This window comes from Ursus maritimus, unplaced genomic scaffold, assembly GCF_017311325.1.
Source record: "Ursus maritimus isolate PB19 unplaced genomic scaffold, ASM1731132v1 scaffold_12, whole genome shotgun sequence".
Classification (NCBI taxonomy): domain Eukaryota; kingdom Metazoa; phylum Chordata; class Mammalia; order Carnivora; family Ursidae; genus Ursus; species Ursus maritimus.
The window spans coordinates 26950985-26967738 of record NW_024423564.1 but is presented as its reverse complement, the minus strand read 5'-3'; the positions used below and the strand labels follow the sequence as shown (position 1 = coordinate 26967738).

At 54.1% G+C, this 16754-nt stretch overlaps 1 protein-coding gene across 2 annotated transcripts in view; it reads right to left on the bottom strand.

Moving 5' to 3' along the window:
- Window positions 1-16754, bottom strand: part of BCAR3 (BCAR3 adaptor protein, NSP family member) — a 108857-nt gene that overhangs the window by 17484 nt on the left and 74619 nt on the right. For both annotated transcript variants that reach the window (XM_040627021.1, XM_040627022.1), the window contains 5 exons: window positions 13191-13319; window positions 10299-10741; window positions 7024-7127; window positions 5094-5746; window positions 94-209 (listed from right to left, as the gene is read on the bottom strand). In XM_040627021.1, coding sequence (XP_040482955.1) covers window positions 94-209; window positions 5094-5746; window positions 7024-7127; window positions 10299-10741; window positions 13191-13319 — 1445 coding nt within the window. The remainder of the gene's footprint in view (window positions 1-93; window positions 210-5093; window positions 5747-7023; window positions 7128-10298; window positions 10742-13190; window positions 13320-16754) is intronic.

Genomic DNA, 16754 nt, shown 5'->3' with positions numbered 1-16754 from the left:
GGAGAAGGGAAGGGCTCCGGGCCGCGCCGGCCCTGGGCCCCTGGCTGCTGTGTAAGTGGCGGCGCTGGAAGCGCGGGGGACGGCACTGCTCACCTTTCAATTATGTCCAGGCGCAGCTGGCGGCCATAAGGCAAGGTAATGAGTTCCAGGCCCGAGCTCACGCCCATGCTCTTCCGCATCTCTTCCGAGACTTCAAGTATCCGAGCGACCTGTCAGGCACACGAGATGAAACACACCGGCTCAGCAAGTGCGCTCGCCGCAAACACCAGTGTAGCTCGCGAAAAGAAACACACCAAACTGGGACGTGTGGAGGCCCTTGCTGAGTCTCGATTTGGGCAGCAGCATCCCCAAGCACAGTTTTTAGATGAGATGTGAGGGTTCTAGGACACCACAGGAATAGAAACCCGGAGAGGAAAGCACCCGCAGACTTGGCGTCTCTGGCGCGCGGGGAGCAGCGTCCCTCTGCCGGCTGCTGACCACCGCCTGGTGCCGCTGCCGCCAGCAGGGCTGCGAGCGCTCGTGCGCCCGGGGCGGAGCGTCCCCCCCGTGGAACAGCCGAACAGCCAACTGTTGCCAAGCGCTCCACGTCCGCTGCGGCCGGCTCTGCCGTTCCTGTTCTCACTTACCAGCGGGGCTGGCTGCTATTACCCTTAATTACACCTCTCCTGCGCTCACTCAAGGCACCACACATCTGGAAACTATTAGAAACATGTACAGCGATTTGAAATCCGAGGTCTCAAGCACACCCCCTTCTCCCCCTAGGAGGCCTTCCTTCAAGAAAATCTTTCTTCGTCCCGGCCGGCTCTCCCAGCCTGGCTCTGGTGTGTAATCATCTATCGTCTATCGGCACCAAGTATTAGCTGGCCATTTGTATTACGTGCGGCCTCGAAATGTTAGAACCGAGTCACTGCACCTCGAACACCAGCCTAGGGACCCTTTGCAGCACGCTGACGCCTAACGATGCAACTAGCAGATGCTGCGTCTAATCGACTCTGGACACGTGGCAGGCACAGAACAATGCCTCTCCTCCATCTGCTGGAGTTGTCCTTGACTATAATGATCCCAGGCATCGAAACAGTCCAGATGCCTTCATAATAGGCCACAAAAAACATCTGAAGTTTGGCTGGTATTATTAACCCTGACCCTTAACTTCTGTGGTTGAGCAAAGGGAACCACTGTCAGCCCTGAAGAAATGGACCTGTGGGAATTAGCTATCCAGGGGCAGACTGGGAAACAGGGTGCAGTGTCCCCTTCTCTAACGCAGCTGCTAAGTTCACCTTTCTCAAGGACTTTGCAAAGGATCAAATAACTTTAATGCTATTTGAAAATCCGAGTTATCAACCACTGGCACGTAGAAGAGAAAAAGAATTGTGACCAGATCTCTAGAAAGGGATTTACACCTTGACCACGGTCAGGCAACCCAGATGTATACCCCAGCCACCTGTGGTCACACACTTTGCTTGCTTGTTTAGACAGCTGCCCCATCAGAGGCTCCAAAGCCCGCCTCCAGGGTGGTGGGCACCCTCCAATTCACAGTCTGTGTCATGAGATTCAGACTCATCACTGATTCAGTTTTGTGCCAGAAGCACTAGTAACCAGAGTGATCCCTGCTCTGGGAGAGAAGCCTCCAAGTCGGTTTTCCTTCAGTGAAAACATGCACCCCACCCCCGTCACTTTCCTGGGGGTTTGCTGGGATATGCCGACACCTGCTTGCCCCAAGGCTGAGCAGGAAAGGGGATCCTGAGCTCACGCTGCAGAACTTGGATTCCAGTCTCTGGGAAAACGCTCAGAGCCATGCAGCTCAGAGATAGAGGAGGGCGGACACTTCTGGAGCATTTACTATGAGACAGACCCGGCCCACAACATCAGCACTCCCCGATGAGGCAGTCCAGCCCCCCTCTGCTCTTCTGGTCTCAATTATCCTGGCTCTGCAGGATCTCCAAACTGCCTGAGGGAGCTGCTGCAGTGGCCCCCGGGGCTGTTGGCAGGGGCCTGGCTCTCCTCCCAGCTGCTAAGGGATCTTCTGAACTGCAAAGAGACTGCCTGGCTCTGCCCACCATCTCTGCTGCCCTCGGCAGAGGCCTCTGCTCTGCCCGTGCATGTAAGGGCCTGTCCCCCTCACTGAACTGCGAAGTGCTTTGAAGCAACAACCAGCATGAGCCCAGGAGTAGAGACTTAACATCCAGGGAAAGAGCTGCGAGTCCCTCCCCTCCCCCACCCCTACCCTCACCTTCGCTGCGCACGCAGTGAGTCCTCTGTAAACCCAACCCTTGACAGCGGAGTCTCTGCGCATGTCCGCTGCTTGCCGCCCAGAAGATGGATTTCCCATTCTTCATCTGGTCAATTCCTAGTCAGCCTTTAAAACTCATCTCAGACATCCCCTCTCTGAACCCCCACCCTTCCCCACATTCAAGACCCCGCCTCCGCGGCCCCACAGCTCCTGTGCCTTCCCCTGCAGAGCATTTCCCACCTCGAGTGTGGTCTAAAGTCCTATATCACTGTCCCCCTCCAGCACATCCCCCACGGTGGCCCCGCCGGGCCCACAGCTGCTGCTCAGGCGAACAAGCAAACACCTAGCCTCACTCTGGCCCAGGCATGGTGTGTGGAGGGCTCTACCTAAGTTATTTCATTGAGTCTTAGTCCTCACAACCACCTGGGTAGCTGGTATGGTTCTCCTCCTTTTATAAGTGGGGACAGAAAAAACCGGAAAGTTGAGAGCCTGAATTAGATTCAGGGATTTCATCCCCAGAGGCCAACTTTCACCTACCAGCCCTACTTCTAGATACTGCAACACATGGGTTGGGGATAGGCTGCACTCTGGGTGAGGCGAGAGTGGTGCCCATTTGCAGGGTGAGAGGGGCTCAGTGGATGCCCACCCCAACCCTGCCCCAGGAGGGGCCGGACACTGCAGGACAGGCAGCCTTGAGGCACTCAGGACCACCCATTGTCATGATGGCCTTTCTGGGCATCAGCCCGGGCTCTGCACGGGGTGGGAACCAGCACTTGGCCCTGCCTGGTGGTCACTACATTTGGAGTGGGTAACAACAGCCCATCTCTTTCCCTCAGAGACACTGATTATGCCTGCTTTGTTGGCAAAGCCCTAAAGTCAGTGGTTCCAGGAACAGAATAAGGAAATGGCAGTGGACTCAGGAGGGAGGGAAGGAGGGGGGAAGGGAGGAAGGAAGGAAGACTATAATAATCAGCCCTGCCCTTAGGGACTGAAGGTGAGCAGAGTCAGGCGGACATCTGCTCCAGGTCTCCACCTCACTGCCAGGGGGCTCCATCCAGCCCTTCTTCCAGGGGTGCTTAAAGGCAAACGGGAGAGGGGGCCAACCAGGAGGACAAAATACAACGAAAGAAACCAAACAAGAAAAAGGGCAGGCTTCATGTTCCTTGAGTCAAGAGCAGATTTGAGCTCCAAATTCATGACTGCCAAGGTGGTGGGAACATTCTAGACCCTCCTGCCAAAGGAGAGTCAGGCATTTCACCTCCTCCTAGACCCTCCTAGATCCTCCAAGCACTGAAGTCACAGGGAAGAAGGATTCCTTTCCTCCTGGGAACTAGGCTGTTCTGTCAACCCCGATCCATGTTTCTACAAAGAGCTTCCTGTACGGAGAACTCAGGCAGGTTCACACCAGACTCCTGGCCTGTTGGCGTACCAAGGCCCCGGCCCATAACTAGAACAGGAATCTGAAATCCTCTTCCTGCCTGAACGGGTTTAGCCCGCTTTTAAGTGAGGTAAGCATTTAATATGACCTGGGAGCACTGCCCAAGGACACCCAGCCCACCACGTGAACAAATCCTTGTTCTTCAGCACTGCGCCTTTCCTGGTTCTTTTCCAGGGCGCCCCCACCCCCACAACATGCATGCACACACACAGGGACTACCTCCCAGGCCTCTGCCAGGTGCTGGGTTTGCGGAGCTCAGAACAGCTAGCACCTGCTTCAAATTCCTCAAGGCTGTTTTGGGAGGCCTTCTGTCTCCCTGTGACCTCCATCAACTAGGGACTCCCCAGGGGGGTGCTCAGGGAATGCATTTCCTGCCATGAGTCATGACCCAGGATATTTATTTAGGAAAACTCAGTTCCTAAACAGGCCCTGAACTTTGAAGGTAATTGACTTCACTGAGCTACAAATGAATAAGGGCTTTAAATCTCACTAAGGCCTTCCCTGTCACTCCAATGCATGGATTTGTCTCTATAACTGAGGGGTAGGCTGAGCCCCTCCCAGCCTGAGACACTTGCTTTCTAGAAAGATCTCTCAAGGGATAACCTTGCCATGGGGTCACTTAGGAACAAAAGCTGCCCATATCTAAAAGAAATGCTTCCTATCAAAATTGATGATGATATAAACATATTTATTTAGTCATGAAAAGATAGTCATGCTATGTTGTTTGGTCAAAGACTCGGGGTTTAAAATGGCATGTTTAGAAAAAAAATAAAACAGAATCATCTGTTTAGGCCTGTGGTAAACACACACATATGCATGAAATTATTTACATGTATCTGTTTGCAGAGCAAATGTTAACTGTGGTGATCATCAGGAAACTAGACTTTGTATAATTTTTTTTCTTTTAAACTATATTTTATAACTTTTCTAGACTGACCAAGTATTACTTGTGAAAAAAATCAAGGGTAAATTTAAGAATGTTTATTCTTAAGCCCACTTTCGTGACAATAAATATATGATGTGTGGGTATGTATATATAATGCATCGCAGGTAATAAAGTAACAATAACCCAGGCTCTGCTACTCCAGAAAGTATATTTCCATCTTCAGTCCTGTCTCCTTGGCCTTGACTTTCCCGGTTCTGACGGAGCTGAGGCCAGGGAGGACCCTGCAGCTGGCGGGGGAGGCCTGGCCTGGGCAGGAGCCCGCCATCCCCCTGCCCGTGGGGAGTTTTACAAGCTTCCGGCCCGGGCAAAGGTTGTCCCAGGCCTGTGCTTCCCACCCTTTAAATAAATCCCCACCCAGGTTATCTCCTGACTTCTTCCATGAGCCACGCACTTCAAGGGTGAGGTGGAGCGAGGCCAGCCTGCCGTCTCCTTCCAGACTTCCTGAAGCCAGAGCAGAACCCACCTGCCTGGGCACTTACCACGCAGTCCGTGCTCAGCATGTGCTGGGCGATGACCTTGGGGTCGTGCTTAGTGAACAGCTCTTTCGCCCGCTTCAGCATTGCTGTTTCCAGGGGCTTGTTCTCAGGAGGAAGCAGCTTCGACTCAAAGTCGTTGGGTCGGAATGAGGAGGCGGTCTCCAGACGGGGCAACACGAACTCGGCCTCATCCTCCTCCGGCCCCTGGTCCATCTGCACGGCCGGCGCCTCCCAGGGCCCTGCCCCATCATCATCGAGGATCAAGTAGTTGGTTCCAGAGTTCCGGGGACCCGGCACCCCATTCTGCTTCGCTGTTAGCAGCTCCACGTAGCTGTCCTGGGCACAGAGGGGTGGCCCCGCTCCCCGGTCACAGCCAGCCGCGAAGTCAGGGTTCAGTTCACAGTAGTTGGCCTCTGAGTTGAGCCAGGGGGACGGAGACGGGGGAGCCTTGATGAAGGGTGCCTTGCAGGGCTTGGGGGGTGGCTTGGGGCACAACTGGCTGTCTGAGCCCCTCAGGGCCTCCCCTGCCCTAGCGTCCGAGGAGACCCTCCGAACCAAGGCCGGGCTCAGGGTGGGCTCGCTGCCCGTCCTGAAAACGGGTGAGTTTGGGCGGGGGCTTGTGTCCACCCCCGGGGACTGAAGGGGCGGCTTACAGCCTGTGGAGGATAAGAGAAGGGTCAGGAAAAGGTCAGCTGTGTGGGGAACACAAAGCAAAACTGGAGTGACGACTCCCCGGCCCTCCATTCATGCCCCTGGGTTTCAATGTTTACTGCCCAAAGACAACTCGGTAGGACCGCCCCGCCCCCCTTCTAGTGCAGTCCAGAGCATTTCGAGGGCTGGCTGGCCGCACCCCACTTCTGGGGGATTCTAAATCCCAGAAACTACCAGGAGCTGGGCTGCAGTGCATTTCATGGTCAGAGAAGGTTAGTACAGTCAGGACAAGACGCAGCGCCTGGAGGGCAATGAGTAATCTCGTCTTGCCCTAAGAAAGAGAAGTCTTTAGTCACATAGCATAAGGGCCTGAGTCACTCTCATGGCCAGGGTGGATCCAACCAGCCTTGAGGGAGAGCTGGAGGCATCCCAGGAAGGGGGGACAAGATGCTGAGCTAACCCACATAGAAGTGGTTCACCAAGGGGCATTGGGAAAATCACCCTGTGGGCCCAAGGAAGGTCAGTTATAGAAAACATGAACAACCATCCATGGCTCACTAACACCGTTCCTTACAAGGTCTGCCCACATCCCACAGCTCCTCGCTCCTCTGGCTGCGAAAGGAGAACGGAGAGGAGGAGGGGTCTGTCTGGGCGGCCGTTCCCCCAGGAACCCCAGCACTGACCCAACCCCCTCCGCTCAGGGAGGGCACAGAGAGCGGCTCCTCTGTTAGCGGGTGAGCGTGGGTCAGAAGCCCTGGGTTCAAATGCTGGCTTAACCGTGGGCCGGACGGGTAACTCTGGATGAGTTATTTCACCTCTGTGCCTCGGTTTCCTCAGCAACGAGAAGAGGATAATCATTTCCGCTCTGAAGGTTTGTTATACGGCTTAAAAGCTCGGGGCGCCTGGGTGGCACAGCGGTTAAGCGTCTGCCTTCGGCTCAGGGCGTGATCCCAGCGTTACGGGATCGAGCCCCACGTCAGGCTCCTCCACTATGAGCCTGCTTCTTCCTCTCCCACTCCCCCTGATTGTGTTCCCTCTCTTGCTGGCTGTCTCTATCTCTGTCGAATAAATAAATAAAATCTTTAAAAAAAAAAAAAAAAAAAGCTAGCTAGCACACAAAGCGACCATCACCCAGACCAGTTCTACAAACCCTCACCCCCCTGCCAAAGGCACAGAGCCTGTGTCCTCCTCACATCAGGGCACCAGATGGTGCAGGGAAACAGCCTGAAGGAAATCAGGCTAACACTGTTATCCTCCTCCCAGAAAAGTCCCAAAGACCTACCAAGCGGCAGGTAACTTTCCGACTGGTGCGCTTTGAGAGATAAGGCTCTTCTGTCCTGCATGTGATCCAGGCAGGCTGGCTGGCTACCGCTCTTCTCTTTATTTCTGAAGCAAAAGATAAGTGAAGCAGAAACGTGTCATTAAATCGTAAAACCTTTAGGCAGCGTCATGGAAAGTTTTTAAGAGAAAAGACTGCTTAGCAGGCGAGTGGTACAGCACATCCCAACAGTAAAGGAATGTCTGCCGGAGGAGGAAATGACTGCTGGGGGCGGTTAACACGGGACTGTGCCCCGGGCTCCTTCCCCAATCCAGTCCGGTCCCAGGCTGCCTCCTCTAAGCCCTTTCATCCGGTTGAGCAAAGATTTCATGTTCCTCTCAGGAAAATCTGATCAACTGGAATGTGCACTTTTAACAGAGCCTAAAATTACTTACAGACCCAGGAGGAATGACTTGTTGCACTGAAACGCATTTCCCACCATGCCTCATGGTGTCGGTTAAGGAGGAAGCTGTGGGGCAGTCTGCATTTCAGCGCCAGTCTCCATGACCCCCAAATAACCCGCAGGGTCACCTGGGGAGCCAGTCACTCTCATCCTCCTGGAAGGACCAGGGCCCCTCGGCCGGCCTCCTGCTGAGCTGGGGAAGGGCCCAGCCTCACTGGGAGGCACAGGGCGCAGCCACGCAGGGAAGCAGAGAAATGTCACTTCCCACACAATTTGCTAGCACCCCTCTGCTCCCTTGCGTGTTCAGACTGGGAGTTTCTCTAGCACCCACAAACAGAATCTCTCCTTTGCTAGAAGAGACTTCACTGCACCAGTCAAGTGGTAACGAACTTTAATCGGCCCTCCCACGAGCTTAGGTTACAGAAATCGCGAAGTTCTTTCCTACCTTTGCAAGCACCAAAGGAAAAAGCAAACAAGCCCCCCAAAAAACCCCAAACTCCCAGCAACAGAGAAATTCCAGGAACCCCTCAGAGATAAGGCAGGGCAGAGGGCAAATTCCAAAAGGCAATGGCTTCAGTCAAGCGGTATTTGTGCAGTGATCTTCAGAGCGGCCAGACTCCACTGGCCCAGAACCCCCACCTGGGGCGCACACAAGCCGGCCGAGGGCGCACCCCGCCAGCCGGCCAACCAGCGGGCCGGACGTCAGGGAAGGTGCGGGCGCCGGAGGGCGCGGGAAGGCGGGCGGGGCAGCAGGAGGCGCTTCCCCGTGGAGCCCACCCCGCCCCCACGGTTGGACATTCCCGGCCTGCCCGGCCCCGGGCTGCGCGGCTGCTGGTGCCAAGAAGTGCTTAAAAAACTGCTTTCACTGGGCAATCAGAAGAGGGGCTCTGTTAGGCCTGCCTCATTGACCAAGAGGCTTTCTCAGTCTTTCTTTCATTTCTTATCTTAAAAAATAAATTTCTATTCTAACTCCGGGCCTCTGAGAGCAGACCAGGAGGCAGGCACCGCACTGGGCAGGGGTTCTGTGCATTGCCCAACGCTCCCTGGCTCTGTTCATGACATTACCTTCCTCTTCCTCCGTTGAGCAGCCAATCCCCACGCTCACAAAAGAAACAGAGGAAGAAATACCCCTTTACTATTTTTAAGGGATCTCAAGTGCATTCTTACTATTAAGAAAAGGAGAGTATCTACGTATCAGTTCTTGCCTCCCTCCCTGCAACTGAGCCCTACATTCTACTGCCCTCCAGAAAATAATATTTATTATGATTATTCACACCTACGTAGCCCTTTGGCACTGTTCTAAGCACTCTGCAAGTCTTCCATCATTTAACCCTCGCAAACCCCATCATTCCAGTCGGGGCAAGTGAGGCCCAGGGAAGGTAAGTAGCTTGATCAGTGGCAGACCAGCATCTGTGGCCAGGCCGGCAGGGTCCATAGCCAGATGCTGACTAACACCGAACGTGGCTTCTTAGCAGCACACGGCCTAGTTTGTATTACTCAGAGTCCTGTGTTTTGCTTCTGAATTTTTGCACTCTACCAATTACAGTTTATGACATTTCCTCCTGTCCAGAAAGAAAACCAGTGAGTGGAAGAAAACATGTTGGTTTAAGTGTGTAAGTTTAGATGCCAGGGAGCCAGAGAAGGGGGGCTGTGTCACCAAGGGGCTGGAGCTAGTCTCCACTCTGCCAGGCCCGCCTTTTCCCTGCTCTCCTTCTCTGGAAGAGTCAGAGAGCAGCACAGGCAGCCAGCTCCATGAGAGACAGGTCCTGTGTGAAGGCAGCACGCACCACTGGTCATCGAGGGCAGGGCCTCAGCTGGGCATCCAGTTCTCTGGAATCGTCTCTCCCCCATCCCCAGGTTCAGGGCACAGCCCCCAGTCTCTCACTGTCTCCCATCTTAGGAACCCCATCTTCTCTCACCTAGTCAACCACCCTTTCCATGTGGACCAAGCCCTAATCTAAGCCTTCAGGCTAAACTCCCCTCCTGAACCCCCAAACTGTTGCTGGACACTGGCATTCAGAGATAAGCCTAGGGTCGAATCTCAGATGCAGCAACTGGTTTTTCCTCCAAAGCCCATCCCCCTCTGGGCCGTCCCGTGGTCTCCGACTCGCCCTTCTCCAACCTTCCCCATACGCACAAGAGTCCCAGGAAGCCAAGGTCCCAGGCTCCCCGCCTCCCCCCCACTACCCCTGCACAGCCTGACCCTCCACGACTCACTGACTGGTCTTCCTGCTCCAAGCTCCCTCCCCTCCAACACATGCCCACCCTGTTCTATTTTCGGGACACTCATCATGTCAAGTCTCTGAGGCTCCCTCAAACCCTTCAGCCTGGCTTTAAGGCCTCCATGATCTGGCTGGGGTCACCTCCCTGAGCCTGCCCCTACCAGCCCCTTACGTGGGCCCTTTGCTCGAGCCCCACCAACCTACCCGCTCCAAGCAACTCTCGTCCTGTCCTATCGCCCCACGCATGCTCACACTGAGCCCCCACCTGGAGCACCCCCCCCCTTTACAGCGTCTGTCCGAATCTTCCCTAGTCTTCAGACCGGCCAGAACCCTCCTTTCTCCACAAGTCTCTCCTGGCCAACCTTCCCCTTCCTCTGCAACTGCCTCATTTCACATTGGCACCGACTCAGTCGGGAGCTCATTTCCTCGTGACAGCGGCTGGGAAGCCGTTCCTCGTGACAGCACTGCCCCGTGACAGCCATCCCAGTAACACCGGCACTCAGTCACATCTCTGATTGCTCCTCGTCACGGCGAGCTCATCGGCCTCACGAGGCCCGGGCACGTCCGGGGTGCCCCCGCCCGTCCCCGCACCGCCCGACGAGGCCCTGACCCACCTGAGGAGGCTTCCCCTGGGCGAGCTCTGCTCCCGGGCCTGCGCGCCGCCCACGGTGAGGCTCAGCCTCTTGGCCACGTCCGGCCGGCCGTCGGCGAGGCTGGCGTCCCGCGCCCGGCCCGGGGACGCGCCGTAGCGCTCCTCCAGGCAGCGCAGGGGCACCGTCCTGTTGATGGGCTGGAAGATGATGGCCCCGCTCTGCTGGGAGATGGGCCGGCGGTTGCCCACGTAGCAGCGCACCAGGCCGGGGATGGAGTCGAAGCTCTCCGTCTCGAACTGGTACTGCACGCGGCTGTAGGCCTCGCTGAGCCGCAGCACCGTGCGGTGGATCTTGAAGTGCTGAGCCAGGTTCTTCCACTGACACGTCAGGACGAAGTTGCCGGGGCTGGACAGAGAGTCCCGAACCAGGAAGTCGCCATCTCGCTGCACGAGGTTTTCCGACACCTTTGGGACAAAACGGTGAGGGGTCAGAAAGGCAGGCGCACCTTCCTCCTGAAAGCGGCCCCGCTCTCCGCTTCTCTGGGCCGACAGAGGACAAGGCTATTCTGGCGCTGCTTCTTCAGTCGGCTCTTTATTTTTCCAAAGGCCAGATTCTTAGAAGACCCACTCATTCGCTTAAGAACTACCGGCCGCCCACCTACCAGGCGCCGGGCTGAGAGCAGTGAGGGCAGCGTCTCCACGGTCACGGCGCGCCTGCACCGAGGGGGGGCTGCTTGCTCCGTGCAGGCACGGAAGCAGCAGGGATGGTGTGTCAGACGTTGTAAAGTTAAGGGAAACGTCAACTGTCAGTCGGGAAGGGAGATAAGAAGTGCGGCGGGACGGGGACTGAGGACTGGGGCTGTTCTCTCAGGGTGGTCAGGAGGGTGTCATGAGAAGAGGACATTTATGCAGACCTGAAGCAAGTAAAGTGACAGAAAATAAAAGAAAGGAGAAAATGCATGGCCAGGGAGCCTGACCCCTCCCTGCCCCCAACAGGCGGAGGCGCGGGTTTTGCTGGCTGGCAGGAGGGGGCACCCGCAGGGGGAGGCCAGGCACTGTGGAAGCAAAGACTTGAGCGCGGTGCGGGGCACGCCGCTCGCTGGAGGGCCTGTAGCAGTCGGCTCCGCGGCTCCTCTCGCTGAGGGTTATCCATGTGCATGCATAATCCGTGCAAAGCACTAGGACAGCGCCTGCAACCCGGAAGGTGCTCCGAAACTGCTGACGGTGAAGATGCTGATGTTTACAGCAAAAGGAGGATCTACACTGCGTGGCAGATGGTCGCGCCTGTCGCCAGACCGCCTGGGTTTGCATTCTGGCTCTACTGGGTGACTCTGCACAAGTACGTAATCTCTTTGTGGTTCAGTTACATCGCCTGTAAAATGGGGACACTGTCACCTACACAGTAGCTGTCAAGATTTAACGGAGTACCGTGTTAGCTATAACTACCCTTGTTACTGCTACAGTGCGCCGGCAGACAATCGGAAATGACGTATGGCTGAGAATTTACACTCGTTGCAAGTGGGAAACAAAGTTTATGATCACAATAAAGAGAAGGATGGTGGGGACAGTCATCAGTTTTATAAACTTTGACATTTCTCCCAGGAGAGTCCAACAGTGGATCAGTTTGCGCAGAACAGTGTGCTTCCATGGTTACTTTAAAATTGCATCTTTGCCTTAAAAATGTTTTCACACAGATATTCTATTTCTTGGGATTGCGCCTGAGGAAATAATTATAGTTATAAACATAGTAGTTATCTTAAAGGATGTCAGTGAAGGTGCCCACCAAAGAGTGGGGCATGCATGCAATGGACACACACACAACGTAGGATGGTGCAGAAGACTATCTTCTAGCAGAAGAAAATGCCCAGGATGTATCATTAAATGAAGACAATGGGCTGCAAAATCTATGCGGTATGATCTCACACTTGCAAAGCCTGGGAGGAGGATTTATATCAAAACATTCACCGTGGCTATCTCCAAGAGGGAGAATTATGGGTGAGAGTTTCATTTTCTTCATTTTACTCTCTGTATATTCTACAATCAATTTTAAACTAAAAAAAAGAAAGAAAAGAAAAGAAAAAAAAAGAATAAGGATTCCTTCTTTGATAGTTCTGAGAAATCTGTTACATTGAAAAAAAACTGTCACAATATGATGCTCTCCCCCTCCCCCCACCCGCCCCTTTCCTGTCATGTTGTCCCAGGTGAATGGCCAGATCAGGTTACGATAAAAACCCAAGAGAAATGCTACACCTTAATTCTGGACTTATATTTTTCAGTTTCTAAACTCTTCAATAAAACAACACTCACGGCGATCACCCCAAGCGACAATCACACAGAGTACATTCTAGGCCGCGGGGGCTGTGGCCACTGGTATAATCCCTCTGCCTCCCAGCTCCAGACAGGGGTCAGGGCAGGGGAGGGATGCAGCGTGAACAGTCACCGGCCCCACAAGGGCACCGGTGGCCTTGCTGCTCTGTGCCACCTGCCCTGATGATACCCTCTCTTCACTTGAAATTAAACTACTGCCTTAAAAGAGAAGCTCCAAAGGGTATGAGGCTGCAGGCAGCCGGCCAGGAGTTCAATTATCTGAACCACAGGCCAGCCTCGTACCTCTTCAGACTTCCCCCCTGCAGCCACCGCCTCCTGCCCGCTCCGGCTTTGCAGACCACAGAACACCTGCCTTTCCTCCATCCACTTCCCAGGCACGTGGAAATGTGCTTTGGGTTCCTGACCTTAGTTCTTCCCAAGGTCTCCTTGGGGATGGGCCTAAGTCACTACAGTCCACTTTATTATATTTGCTTTTAGCTAAACTGGGGCTTGCTCCGACGTGGCACTGCAGGGTGACCCCGCGGGGTCGTCAGTGTGGTGGTGTCTGAGGACGGCCGGGCGCGCGCTGGCAGGAAGGAGCGGGTACCTGGCGGGGGATGCGTCCATGGTACCATGCGTGGCTTCGCAGGTCCTCGCCGCTCAGCAGCAGCTCCTCCTCCAGCTCCTTCTTCAGCCTCTCGGGGGTCCTGTCCATGACGTGCCGCTCCTTGGAGAACTGCAACAGAGGGTCAGCAGTGACTTCCCACCCTGCCCAGGACGGCCTGGCCCGCCAGCTGGGAAGGCCCACCAGCCCTGTGCTTGGCTGCTTGGCTACTCAAGCCAGGATATGCCAAAAGCGTCGTTCAGGTAGGGGAGCCTGGATAATGATTACAATTAGCTGTGACCTTTCATTTCTCCAGCGGCAAGTATGTAGTAACATTTTCAGCTGCACACGGGGACTGTGATAGGAGAGCCGCCGAGCTGTTGCTGTTATCAGTGGGCAAAGATAGCAGCTGAAGACAAGGGGAGCTGGGCAGGGGGAGCCAGAGAGAGACGTGCGGGTAGGGAGGCGCAATGAAGCCAGGGGAGATGCCTCCTTCTCCTTGCAAACTGTCCTAAAACTGTCCTAACTCGGAGCTGGGAAGGCCAGCCGTCCTCAGCTGGCCCATGGTCTGGAGCCGGTAGGACACTTCCGCCCAAAGTGCAGTCCCCGAGTTGAGGGTAATGACCCCGAACTCTTTGCTACTGACAAACTGTAACTCGGGAACTGAGTTCGCCTTTAGAAAGATTTAAAGCAATAGGACAGGAGAATTTTTGTCTCTTGCACCTAACAACAGCAAGTCTTTGTATTTTGTACGTCTTTTTAATTCCATTTTTCTAATATTTCATTTTTATGACAGATTGGAACTTGAAACTTAAAGCATTGGTCTTTCACCTCTGAGAATTTGAGAATCATGGATACAGGTCGCCGCACAGTGGCCACAGCAGGAGTCTGGGTGGGCAACACTGCCTCCAGGTTTAATTTAGAATCCACGCCCACTTACATGTGAGCTGAACTTGGACTCCTGCCTGGTTCCCAGCAAAACCAGGCTCAGGGATCACTGGCTGAAGGTCATGGGAGCAGGAGAATGCTGTGTCCTTGGGTTTTCCCAAGTTCCCCAACTTGGCCTCAAAAGCCTCTAGGAATCATCGAATTCTCCTCAGCACACTGCTCTGCACCTCCGCAAGGAAAGAGGCCCAGATCCTTCTCCACCCAAGGAAAAGGAAACAGACTTGGGATTTTTACAGCCCTCAAGTCTTTGTGGGCACCTTGGCCCAGGAGGGCGCTGGCTGCAGGACTCAGGCCCGCTCTCAGAGCGCGGCTCTGGTTTACCAGTGGCTTACTTCTTCCCCCCCGCTTTGCCACCACTCCCCGTCTCACGGAGCAGACGCCCGCGTCCCGGAGATGCCAGCACTTGCCGCCCACAGGCATTAGAGGCGCTGTTCCACAGCCGTCATTAATTATGTACAGTGACATCTGAAGACAGCTCACTGGAAAGACTTGAGTCCAGAATGCAGATTGTCAACCAGGCCACATGACTGACAGCTTATTGTCTGTCTTGCCTCCCACTGGATTTTAAGTTTCACGAGAGCAGAAACCCACCTGCCTCCTTCCCTACTGCCCTCCAGCAATGCCTGAACCTATTAGGCTCCCCGCCGTCACTGAATGAACCAATACCCCAAGTCAAGGCCTCTCTAGGCCTTTTCCTCGTTACCGAGCCTCTGCTCTTCAGTCTCAGACTATCTGAAGCCCCATGTTAGCTGAGCATGTTGCCACACAACTGAAGGATGTCATTCCTCCATTTTCCTCTCTTAATGTTGTCATATGGCCACATGACGACATTCTGGCCAAGGAAAGGTGCACTGCCGCTTAGTGGGAGTCTAAGCTGAGATGTGATGGCTGGAGCTGTGGTGCCATCTTGGACGCGAGGAGGGAGCCACATCCTCCATTGCCCACCTCGAGGTATTCTGTGGGATCTTCTGTCCTATTTAAGCCCATATTTTGGTTGTCCCTGTTACCGACCGCTGAACTAAAATCCTAACCGATACTGTGACCCTAGCTTCTATTCAGCCACCCTGACAGTCTTTACACGGAGCCTGAATCCCTAGTGCTGTGCCCTGGGCCCACTTCTTCTTGGTCTGCACTCTGAAGAGTCATCAGGAGTCATTCCCCCTGTGTAACCCTCCACTCAAACTGCATTCACCCAGACCCCAAAAGCTATTCCCTTATTTCTCTTTACAGTCAGTCTCCTTCCTCCCTGATGCCCAATACCCAGGCCACTTGCCACCGTCACCCCATCTCTCCTCAGCATCCTTCACAAATAGCGAGATTTCTTAGCATTTTATAAACAACAATCCTTCAGTCCAGATTTTGAGATAATACTGCTTTACACTTGTTACCAGAAATATAAAATCGGCTACCTTGTTACTTTTGCCCTAATTCCTTAGAGGAAAATCCACAATTATCGTTCTCCCCCCACTGTGGACTGTGGAGATGCGGCATGATAGGGCTCTGCAGGAAAGCACCGAGGGAGGACAGAAAGGGGGTCAAGGAAGATTGACCCTCCCCTGAGATGGAAACTGAGACTTCAAAAACTGTGCCCTTAAGCTCTTGCATAATTTGTGCAAAGTTAGGAGGTTACACAATTGACTAGATTTGAAGTTGGGGGGTGGATAAGGAGGGAGGAGGAGAGGGAGGCAGATAGATCTGGAGCGAGCAAGCGATGGCAAGCAAGGGCTCTGCATTTCAAACCCAGTGAGAGCTGCTCCTACTACATTAAAAAGAGCCAGGTTGGCTTCTGGGAGCCTCTACGTCAGCAGATGGTGTGGGCAACATCTCTCCAACAGCTGAACAAGGCAACTCAAAAGTCACCCCCATAGGGTCGCCCTCATGACTACATGAGTAGTTACTTTAGGGGTGAATGCCTTCTAGAACTTTCACAAACTCTTTTAACCACATATGTTAATGCAACTTTTATTCTTTTTCCGAAGTGCCTATATTTTACGAACCTTGCCCTTGCCAACTACAGTCGTGCCACTCTACATAAGTACTTTGATGTACTGTCAACCTCATTGTGGGTGAGGGGCAACTGCATAGGACAATTTGGCAAAATGTATCCATTTGCATCTTTGAGAGCATTGTGATGGGTATCTGTGCTCCTCGGGGACCAAGAACGCCATTTCCGCTTCACAGGATGGGTCACATGGGACTGTGACGTTGGCAGGATCCAGTCGGCTTGCCCCCCACAACCAGAACATCTGCTAACAGCGTGCCCCTCCACTTAACTGCAGCCTAATATGAATTTCCCCCTGAAATGCAGCCTTTCCAGTCATGGCCTAGGCTAGGTTTCGGGTCTTTGGGGCCACAAGAGAAATTCTAGCAATTTAGGGTAACACAGCCGTGCCTCTGCCCTTAGCAATGTCTCTATCTCATCGGTGAAGTCCCCAGTGTCCTTTGAAGTTCTGACTGATCCCACTAATGCCCTAAGAAGCCTCCTGCCTTCCCGAGGTTAGCCTCTGAGGAACGGGCGGAAGAGAGAAGGCCCTATTCCCACCGTCACGTGCACCGTTATCTTGTGCCCGGCCCAGACTCACACGGGAGACGAGCCCAAAGAACAGGTAAGATCCCCGC